The 12,271-nt window shown below is 33.3% G+C and overlaps 1 protein-coding gene across 1 annotated transcript in view; it reads left to right on the plus strand.

Moving 5' to 3' along the window:
• The window catches only part of LOC150092357 (2,4-dienoyl-CoA reductase [(3E)-enoyl-CoA-producing], mitochondrial-like), a 102,346-nt gene extending 100,525 nt beyond the window's left edge, over positions 1-1,821 (plus strand). The window contains exon 8 of the mRNA XM_090414880.1: positions 1,082-1,821. Coding sequence (XP_090271006.1) covers positions 1,082-1,204 — 123 coding nt within the window. The 3' untranslated portion in view covers positions 1,205-1,821. The remainder of the gene's footprint in view (positions 1-1,081) is intronic.
• Positions 1,822-12,271: the final 10,450 nt, after the last annotated feature.

Here is a 12,271-nt window from a genome sequence, read left to right on the forward strand (position 1 = left end):
TCACTGGTATTATATCCAGCATCTTCAGAGCACACAACACAAAGTTTGTTAGAAATGCAAAACAACCACAATCCGGTGTAACAGGGCTAGTAAATAATTGCAGCGCGCAACACAAGACTAAAGTCCTAATATGGCTTAATCATCTGTGTTCATATCAGTGATCTATAGCTTTTAAAGCTCACATAGCCCAGCTTTCTAGCAAAATCTTTTGATTTGGTTTTTAACATTTGACCATCAACATGCATGCTTCATCCACTTGCCTTCTCATGTCCCTTTTTGGGATTTTCCCTGTTGTCCATCGCATGATGCCCATTCTTTTGACACATTGTCCTGCTGGCCTAACAAATGGTGTGATTGTAATCTCTGCTAGCTGATGATGACTGGTGTTAGATGGTTGGCTTTTTAAGTAAGACAATTTTATCTACTAATGTTAGATCTTTCCTGGCATCTTGACAGGGGCCTTATAAAAAAAAAAAATTAAATTGCTGCACTGTTTGTTACACTTTATACTAAAAAATTAGCACACACACCTGTTTTAATCAAAAGTGCACTACCCACACTGTAATTAGAATCGTTACACTGTCAAAATATACACATCTTCTCTGTTCTATATCCTAACGCTAACTGACAGCAACACTCTCTATACAACTCACTACACGTGCACCATTCTACAGCCACTGTCCGATAAAGCAGCAAGAGGACCCAAATAAGCGAAGCAACTTTGGGTTATATTCTCGATTTGTTTCAGTTCTTCAATATTTGTCCCATATAAACGGCTGTCCCAATTAACTGGAATCTACCGTATATAATTTCTTGTCTAGTGTAATTTATTTTCTAGCTTCCTTATCTAGCAACAGCTGTATATTGATCCAAAAAAACAATATATTGTCTATTTTTGATAATTCACTATCACTCCAATGAAATGAATTCTGCAAAGCTTCTCTCCCCACTCCCCCTTTAATAATGAAATTATTTTAGAGAATTTTTTTTATTAGTCTATAACAGTTTGTCTTGAAAATAACTCATATATAATTTAAAGGTTCTGAAGATAACATGTGTTGAATTGTACTTATTTCTGAAGGTACTCAGATTTGATGGTGGAGAACTTCCTCAACTAGCTGGCCCATTCAGCAGGCTACTAAAATTTTCAGAGGAGCAGTGGGATGAAATGGAAAAGATGATACGACAAGTTAAAGGGTCTTAGATTAGCAGATATACCATACTGAGAGAATATAAAATAAAATGCAAGTTTTATCAAGAAATATAACAGTTATATCGCAGTATTTTTTAAATATTAGTATTGACATTTATCAACTATTATAAATGGCTTCTTGAGGCTGAAGTATAAATAAATGTTAACTAATATAGCTATTATTAAGTGGCTATGAGTCCAAAGACACATAGGAGGCCCATACTTACCATTATTCACACAATACTATTATATCGCTCCTTAAAATTGTTCACTAATGGCATAGTACTCTGTTGCCTGCTAATCCTACTTTTACTCAACTTCCAGTGGTGACATGTATTCTTTCCTCATCAGTCATGTACTGAAAAAATATCATATCCCCTTTTCTCTATCTACTAACCAATTTTTATAATTTACAAATCTTCCTTCTAATCTATCCTCACATGAAGCATTTAACAGGCCTAATTCCATCTTGGGCACCTGTCTCCTCTCTGCTACTACTACTTTCTTATCCACCAAATCCCCAGGCAGGCAAACACATATGAGCACTGTAGTCCAGATATGGATGCATCAGATTTATTATTCCTCATAAAGAGGAATAAATAAATAAATAAATAAATGCTCTTTTTCTACTTGTTAGCGTATTTTTAATATCCAGTAATCTGCAATGCTATTTTCACTTTTGCAATATGTTCTCTAAATTTCAGTTCCTTGTCCATTCTTATGCCTGAATCCTTGGCCTCATCAATTTTGAATTGTATAATCCACATCAATATAGTTATATAAAAAATAAATTAAATTAAAGCTTGCAATCCAGTCCAAAAGTTTTCTATATCTACTAACCAGGCATTTTTAAAGGCATTTTTTAATAAACAACTTTTCTGCTTACTTTAGTGAATAGAATATTTGTCAAAATTTTGATATTTTCCATTAACTATAGTAATTTCTCAGACATCTAGCTACATTTAGAAATCAATTTGTTAGCTAGTGCAATAAGAAAACTTAAAGTTTTTCTAGGAGCTTGTTAACACCTAACCCATTTAAAAACTGGTAAATACAGTTTCCATTATTTGCAGAAACAGATAAATGAGAAATTATTTGTATATATTGCTTTTTTAAAGCAATGAGTAGTAATTATCAATTACAGCCCAAAAAACATTTACATATAAAATAATATAATGATGTATGAGCTTATTTTTCAGAAATTGATTTTGCCTTTAAAGAAGACTTTCAGGATGTTACAATTATAGTGCAGATGAATAAGTAAACTCAAATTTCAATTCTTATAATGGAATAATTTTCAAGTAGGATGTATATACCCTGTGTGTGCATGTGTTGCACAAAGGACAGTGTTAAAAATTGAAGTTTTCAGGAGGGGAAAAAAGCCTACTTGCTCAAAGACTGGCTTCCGAAAAACCTTAGAAAAAGTTCCTTTATTCAGTGACAAGAATCAAACTTACAAGATTTTTCTTCTACTGATTTGGTGTCATGGACATTGCACAGGACTACAAAAGGCATCCTCTAGTTCAGTGCTTCTCTAACCTATGGATGCAAAGGCCCCCTTGGAAAAATGAAAATATTTCCCCCCCCCCCATAAAAAAAATCATAATACAGACATATAATATTTATCGTATTTATATTCAATACAAAACATACACAGCAAATATTACATTACCTGAGTAATTTTAGCATCTTACATACACATTTGACATGGCACACTTAGTCTTAAAACATTTTAAATTTGTTTTCATTATTTCACGGCCCCCTCAACAAAACTAACGACCTCCAAGGGAACCGCAGCCCACAGTTTGGGAAGAGCTGCTCTAGTTAATATGTGGAATCATTTGAGCAGAAAGCTTTAAAACCCAAAAGCTAGTTTAAGTATTATCATTATTATTACATGGTGAACTCCCATAGAGTCCTTACTATTCAAGAGAGGTCCTAAATATTATGCCAGGCACTATTTATTTGTGCAGTATCTATCATATTTTGCTTTAAACTCACATTTACAGTCAAGACACAACAGAATGGCAACCTGTTCCATTCATTCATCCATCACTCTCCAAGTAAAATATCTAGTCTTCACATCCCTGACAACTACACTCTTGATCAATTTACAAGGGTGACCTCTAGTTTTCCCACCACCAGACCTGTTCGGAAAAGTTTCTTCTGTATTAATCTTGTAAAACCCTTCAGTTTAATTTGCATGTCTTAATCATATCACCACTTTTCTGTAAGCCACAACTCTTCAACTTATCTTCATAAGGTGCATTCCACAGATGACCATCATTTTGTCACTCATCTCTGGATTCTCTTCACCTCCTCATCCCCAAGAAACCCAAGTGACCAAATCTTTGCACAGTAGTTAAGATGAGGTCTCACCAAGACCCTATAAAGAGGTATAATAACTTGCTCATCTCTGCTTGTCAGGGTATTCTTTAGTAATCAAGTAATCCAATGAGCTTATGTGTTCGTCAGACATGTTAGATTTCATGGTTTGATATGAACACAGATGATTAAGAAAATAACTATTTATTAACTTAAAAGCTAATATTTTGCTGGTATTATATCCAGCATCTTCAGAGCACACAACACAAAGTTTGTTACAAATGCAAAACAACCACAATCCGGTGTAACAGTGGGGCTAGTAAAAGTAATTGCAGCGTTCAACACAAGACTAAAGTCCTAATATTGCGCCATCTAGGTTTAAAAAAAAAAAAACTTTTTTTTTTTTTTTTTTTTTCCAATTTCCTGGATTACAGTTTCATCAATATGGTTGAAAGTAATGATCACAGCTAGTAATCATTTCACCCCAAAATGTGCATAACCTTACACGTTCCACATTAAACTGATATCTGTTCTTCTTTGCCCTTACTGTCATTGGCAAACAACTGAATAGTTCCTCTCAGATCATTTCCTTTATCATTCATGTACATCTGCAGTTTGGATCTATAGTTGCCACATTTTGATCATCATTCCTTTCTACACTTAATCTGCCATATCATATCATTTTAGAGCCAGAACAAAATCTTTACAAGAGTGTGCTGAAAAGTTGTGATAATCACCATGAAGGAATTGAGGTAGAACCATGTAACTTATTCTATATATTCTCCACGAAGTGTTATACACTTGTTACAATGCTCTGCATCATTTGCAATTCTCTGAGAAAAAAGTCTTTCCCTTGTTGCACAAACCAGTCCTCAGCTGCAGATATGACTTCATCTGTGATAAATTTTGTTCCTTTCAAGTGGTTCTTTAAGTTTGAGAATAGGAAATGGTCAGATGGGCGAGGTCTTGTGAATAGCGTGGATGAGGCAGACATTGAAAGCCCAAGTTGTGTATTGTCTGTTGGGGGTTTCATGAGCAATGTGAGCAGGTGTGTTGTACTGCAAAAGCAACACACCTCTGCTCAGTTTCCCATGGTGTTTTTCCTTCAAAGTTATTGAATAAATTGCTGCTGTAACAGTTTCACTTTTTTTTCCTGAGGTACTTGGTAAGGATTACACCATTCATATCCCAAAAGACAAAAGCAAAAACTCCTGCTGACTTGTGGGTTCAGAACTTCTTTGGCCATGGAGAACCTTTGTCTCCACTCCATTGACTTGTTTGGTCTCTGGGTCATAGTGATGAATCCATGTTTCATAAACAGTCACAATATGAGCCAAAAAATTTGTATGCAATTTCTTCCTGACCTGGTAGCATCTGTTGTCTCAGGATGTCCAGTTTTAAATTTGGCAACCCATCTGGCAACTGTTGGATATACTGAGGCACAGTCTCCTAAAGCCTCATTACAAAGTTTGGTAAATCTCAGTTGCAGACTTATCTTGCAGTCCAAAAAACTTGATGGCCTACACTTCTGTGTCTTCAAAACCTCTGACATTTCTTATATATCCTAAAAGAAAAAGAACAAATTACTAAAGTTTGAAGAAACATGGAGGTTAAAGGGTTTTATGATATGTTCTTTCTTGTGGTTATATCAGTTGCTTTAATATCATTTTTTTCTAGGTGTTTTATCATAACTTTTCAGCCTCATCCCCTCCCCTCATATATATTCCATTTTTGGATGCTTTAGTAACAAGCAGTTAATGATTTCTGATTGCAGAAACTAGGTAATATCATCTAGTTTTTGGATATTAACAATGGGTTTGAGCCTTTCCTCAACTGAAAAGAGGGGGGGGTGTACTATAACCTTTTCACTATAATATAGTCAAAATCTATAATAGAATATAGTTTTTATATAAATAAAAAACTATAATACAGTATATATCGTTTTTGCCAATTATAGTACAATTGTACTATAATATGGCAAAAACTCATCCAAAAAACACAAAAGCAGTTTTATTTTAACCACATTATAATACAGAAACACAACTGATAGGGAAACTAACAAAACCTTAATACAGCATATGATCTTAATCCCCCCCCCTCCTGATCTACTTCATCTGAAGAGCTACCTTACCTCTTCCATTAGAGGACCTAGAATTTATATTGTTCCTTTTTTTTTTTTTTTTTTTTTTTTTTTTTTTTTTTTTTTTTTTTTTTTTTTTTTTGCATTCCAACCATAGTATGGTGAAACAGGATGCACAGCCTTGTTCAGAAGAGAAAATTTATGAAAAAAAATCAAAATTTATGTAAAGAAAGCAAAATACTGGTAAGAAAGAGTCAAACCTATTTTTATTATTAGGTTGACTTTAAGCCAACTGACGAAGAACCACAGGCAAACACCTATGAACCAGACATTCCTAAAAATAAATCCAGGTTAAGATAAAAGAATGGATACCAATCTAGCAATTGGTATCCATTCTTTTAAAGAATAAAAAGATTTGTGTTATCTCTCACAAAGATCTCACTTCACCTCTCATTATTCTTTGATAATATCCAATCTCCAAAGAGGATCCAATTTTCTTCTTGGGCTGCCATACACTTACCCTCTCTACTGACACCTTTCCCTCACATTCCAAGTGTTTTTTTTATTGGTGGGGGGGGGGGGGGGAATAACTGAAACCCAACTAAGAATGCTTAACCTGGATATGATGCATATTGTCTGTTGTAAGAACATGAATAAGAAGTGCAATTAATCATCATATCCATTACAAGGGGCAATAATCCCTCATGCTGAGGAGAACACTTAACCAGATTACCTCACATTCATAGCTGCGTTTCAGTTATCTATAGCAAGAAACAAAGTTCCTTGCTGTAAGCTCAATACCTTGAGTCTTAGTTGTATTAGATTGACCAAATACCTACAAATTATTTTTTTTTCTCCTTCTTTAATCGTATAATTATAATTTTTAATGCCAGGACAAGATTCTTTCTTTACTTAAATATTATATCACCTTGGTAAACCAATGTCATTATCAATATTTGTGTTTAATTGCTTAGTTAACAATACATTTTATTCTCCAAGAATTTGATTCAAAATAATTATTTTTATTATTATTAAGGCCTCCATGGAGTCAAGACTCATCGCGGGAGGTCCTTCCTAGGAAACACAAAGTCTATCAAGACTCATCGCAGGAGGTCCCTCCTAGGAAACACAAAGCCTTTCATACCACTCTTGATAGTCTATGATAGTCTATCATACCACTGATATATGTGTTTCCTAGGAGGGCTGACATACACTTATCCCCTCTTCTGACACCTTTCCCTCACATTCCAAGTGTTTTTTTATTGGGATCGGGGGTAACTAAACCCCAACTAAGAATGCTTAACCTCGATACCGGCCAGGATGTATATAGACGTCAAGCAAAACCTGGATATGATGCATATTGTCTGCTGAAAGAACATGAATAAGAAGTGCAATTAACTATCATATACTGACGTATGCATTTCAGATACTGAAATGCATACTTTACATGAAAAGTATGAAATATGAAATTAGATATTTATAATTCAGTTACTGTGAGCGGAAGTGGCTGTGTGTGTGTGTGTGTGTGTGTGTGTGTGTGTGTAAGGGGGGGGGGAATTGTGATTGGAATATTTCATAACGAACATAACATTTGAATTAGTTCGGCATAGGACATGTCTCAGATAATTTCGCCATATAATTTACAATGGTTAAGAAACAATTATTATTAGTGAAATGAGCACTCTATAAATAACAATAATTTGTTTTGTTTTTCAACTGCAAGTTCATTTGAAATAATACTGAATATAAATTTGTGATATTTTAAAAATTAGCCTCAAAATAAGAATAATGCAATTTAACATAATTTCTTGATCATAAAAGCAGAAAGAGTTGTTCACAAACAACAACAGTGTATCTGTAAGCATAACAATGTGACATTTCCATAAATCGGAATACAAGAGAAAAAAAATGTTCAAACCATATTTCAAAAAATGTTGCTTGATAGCATTTTTTTTTTAAGAATATTTAAAAATAATTTTTTAACAAAAGCTTTGGAAATTAACACAAAAATAATTTCCACAATCTTTTCAGTAACACATCTTCCAAAGTGGATATATCTCTTACTTATATATTTACCTGAAATTTCTGAATAGAAGAAATTCCAGGTAACAGTTCAAAGTCAAGAGAGGCCATAAAGGTTGCAACTCTGCTACAGAGTTGTTAATGTCATTCTTATATTCCAGATGTTCAGTTGGCAAAAATAGCAAGAAAATAATTATGTACACTTTTTTTTTCAAAAGAACAAAGAAAACATAAATTCACCCAATGAAAAAGAAAACACTAGATATTTTTCGTATTATTATGTTTTTTTCTTATAGTACAAAGAACAAATAACTGTACATTTGAAAAAGACATTTACTGATAGTTTAGATGTGTAGCATTTTTGAAGTAGCTGTACTTGACTACTATTTTTACATTAAAATGTATGAGCATGTTCCCCAAGTAATTTGCATTTGTAACAGTTGTCTTGCAAACAGTTTTGAAAATAAATTATATCTGCAGGTTGAATAGGTGGGTAATCACCCCCCTCAAAATAAAGTTAAACAATTATGTAACATATATGCACCTTTTTTTTTAAAAAATTAAATTCCTTTTTTCCCAAGACGATTGAAGCAAATAATTTAAAATTTTTTGATAATAAAAGTGAAACTCTGATTATTATAAATTAAGAAAGTATTTTGACATAAATACTGTATCAGCCTGTAAAAGAAATACCACTATTTCTATTTAGAATGTCTGCTAAATCAACAAATACAAATGAAAATGAAACAAGACATTGCTGATGTATTCTGCAGTACTAATATCTAAGCTTTTAGTCTTCTCCTCCAGCTGAGAGAATTATTATCTAGTATTTCTAAGATATAGCTTATTTCAGAAATGACAACCAGCAGTAGTAAAAGTAGTGATGTTTGGAATTTTTTTTTTTAAGAAAAAAAAGAAAAACTAACACTACTAAACTTTCTTTTTTTGGCATGCATATAAAACAGTTTTATATGGTGAAAATATAGCATAATATTTCTAAAACTTAGAATAATTTCAGTAGACAACTGATTGTAGACTGCCAAGAAATAATCTGGAATTAAAAGTACCTGCTTCAACGACACAGCATTATTTCCTTCAAAATGGTAAAATGAAACAACAGATTTTGAACATTGTCTGTGAAAACTTTCAAACCAGTAGAAAATTAGATACAGGTTATTTATAATTCAGTTCAAGTAATGGAGAGGGAGGATGTAATAGGAAATCTTCAAAATGAACATAAATTTTAAATCAGTCTGTATAGGATATCTTTCATATATTTCCTCCCTATCTTCAGTGGTGAAGCACTGAATATTGAATATTATAGTAATGTGCATCCTACAAAAAAAATCATCTATTGCAATTTTAAGCAAAAGATGAAAGTGAATGAGTTCCTGCTATGAAAAGAAAAAAGTCTCACAGTCGGCAATCAAGTGAGGCAGTCTAACATCATCTGTTGTTTTCATAAAAACTCATTTTTAAAACTGAAGCATGATGATCTATATAATGGTATTTTGCAAAGAAAGAAAACAAAAGATCATATTTATTTCAGTAAATGTTATTTAAAAAAAAAAAAAAATTTAACAATGGTTGTTTTTTTTTTCAATGCAAGCATTTGAAAATTGCACGAAAATAACACGTAAAATGAATGAACATGAATTATTTTGTTCCATTGCACTGATTTGAATAAAAGACCAAATTTAGTGCTACTAAATAAATTCATTACAAAGGCTGATCTGTGGTCATTTCAGAATTGATTATATATTTTTGCACATATGAAATTCGTTTTTATTTTTGGGAAGAGGGACAATAAATAAATTGTGCAGCAAAAAATTCAAATATCAAAGGACGATAAAGAAAATTCCAAGTAACACACTACACTTTGTCAGGTGACACAAAGGTGTCACAATTAATCTGCTAGTAGCTCTGCAATCGCCGTTACAAGATTAATGGTGGACAGTAATTACATGATAAAAGGTAAAATTCTAGATGTTTTGATCCATGAAAAATACTAAGGTGGTCTGACTATTTCATCCATCTTGGAATGTCCTTGGAATTGCAGCTATTCCAAGGACAATGTTCTACTAAACAGGCCATCTTTCCTTTAATTTCTTCCAAAATTATATGAACACAAGCTCTTGGTTGTCAATATTTATTTTATTTCCAGCTTCATACTGTACCAACCTGTCTTCCTCTTCTTTCATTCCATTTACCTCTGTGTTTTGGAACAGCCTCCTGTACTTTGTTTACCACCAAAGAATGCAACCTTCAACTCTTCAAAGTTATTCTTTCTCTCATGCATAGCACTCATGTGCCTATGGGTTTCAGGCTGATATATAGAATGTGTGGGTCGGTGTGTAAAAGTAGCTAAACAAAAGTCATGGGAAGGCTTTGGTAAGAATATAGAATAAGAAAGATGGCAAAATATAAAAGACGACATGAAAACTGAAGATATTTTTAGATTCCTAGAATAATTTAAAAGATTGCGAAATGTAACAGTGGTAGAAAATATTCAAGAATGCAACCAGGAGAACATATAAATCGAAAAGCCATCAAAACCTGAAATGCGAAAAGGTAGCTGGAATGGATGATATTTGACTGCAAATGCAAATATTGAGGTATAAAAGTTTTACAACAACTGCACTGCATACTTTAGAAGGCAAAATTCCAAATGATTGGAGTTGAGCTCTTATAGTACCTATCTATTAAAAAAAATAAAAATCAAATGCAAGAACTACAGAGGCATTCCAGGTAACATTTATGCAAGTCTACTTGAGACTTGCATAAATTAAGCTGTCAAAAATTGTGGTAGGAAAATTTTGTGAAGGCCAAGCTGGTTCAGCCCAAATAGTGGTTGTGTTTGTCAGGATCAGATTTTCACTTCATGAAAAATAGTTAAGAAACCATAGGAATATAACAGGGATTACTATTTAAGTTTTATAGATCTGGAAAAGTCTTCCAACCAGATGCTAAGAGAAAAGCTGTTCAAAATTTGATAAGTATGTGGATAAACAGGACATATGAGCAATACAGTCTACATTTAAGCTTAGACAGCAGTTAGAATGACAAGTACAGGAAGATGGGTTAATGTAAAATCAGGTGTAAAATGAGAGTGCACATTATTTCCACTCTTAAACATCTACATGGATCACATTATGAAAGAAAATGGTATTAAACCTGATACCAAAATCTTTACACAGTTGATCTTATATTCCAAAACAAATCCAGTGCAAGTCTTCAGGATTCCTCAACTGAACTGATTAACTGCTATAACAAATTTGGTATGAAAATTAGCAAATGCATATGCATCCTGAATGAACAAATAAAATCTATTGAACAAATAGAATATTTCAGCTATTTGGGCACAATTTTTTTTACATGAAGATAGCAAATTGAATATGAAAACAGATCACAGAGTAAGAAATATAAGAGTCAAAGCTAGTTAACTGGAAGTAGATCTGACTTGAGCTTCTAACCTAATCTCTGACCTTATCTTTATGTGGTGTACTCAATTAGCAGGTATTCACTAAATACTGTGTGACAGAACAAGGATAATCTGGCACACAGTTTGGGACTAAGCTAATCAAACTGTATTCTTATTGACTTAAACCAGTGGGTTGCCACTATGTTAACCCTCCCCCCCCCTACACACACACACACCATAGAATACAATGGAAGAAAGCCACGATAATACACCGTAGTAAATTCAAATACGAAAGGCTTTTCATGGAATCGGCCTCAGCCCTAAGAAACAATCCAAACCTCAACAAATTTGGTTGCATGAGACTGTTCCAAATTTGGGAAACCTACATTAGAAGACCTTCAGCCTAATCGCCCAAGAATACCAACATTGCCCACTAGGGGGCACCATCAGGACTTTTAGGAGAAAGAATAGCTTCCTGCTTCATCCTCATTTACTGTTTGTTGTGCTTGCGTGCACGTGTCTTGTTTTTAAGTTCCTGTGAAATTGGCAACGTGACGTTGCCAAAATATTGGAAGTGTATTAAAATTTATTTTAATGTATATCCTAGTATACATTGTAATTTCCTTAGGCTATTTAGTAAAAATGCATAACCAACATCTAAGCCTTTCCGCGAGAGAATTTCTGGTGTTGTTACACTTTTTGGACATCCTTCACGTGGATCATCTTCAAGGCTGGTAAAGCCATGTTTAAACTCGGTAGCCCATTTCTTAATTGTCAAATAAGGAGGAGAAGAGTGCCCATAAACTTTTATGAACTTCAAATGAATTTCTTTTGGTGTTAAACCTTCTTTTACAAAGAATTTTATAACCACACGATACTCAAATTTATCCATTTCAAGGGATACAGACAACACTTTTGCTTCAGACAGCTGCATAAAACAAACTACTCGATAGAACTACTTGGAATTTCACATGGATGCTTATGACAGATGTACCAACTTAGAAAAAAAAAATCTTGCCGATAGTGTTGCCATCTATGGTTTAGAACTTTTCAGACCACCCTCGTATATATAAAATAGAAAAGCTGGGTCTTGCTGAAGATCTAAACAGCAGGGTAGGAAGTGAATCTCAGGCATGTAAAAATGTTTTGGGAAAATTTGAAGAAAAGTGCCAAGTTAATAATAATAAGTAGATTTCTATTCAGTACACAGGAAGTTATAATAATAATAATA

This window comes from Typopeltis vanoorti, chromosome 26 (genome assembly GCF_054136105.1).
Source record: "Typopeltis vanoorti isolate ZY-2024b chromosome 26, IOZ_Tvanoo_1.0, whole genome shotgun sequence".
Lineage (NCBI taxonomy): Eukaryota > Metazoa > Arthropoda > Arachnida > Uropygi > Thelyphonidae > Typopeltis > Typopeltis vanoorti.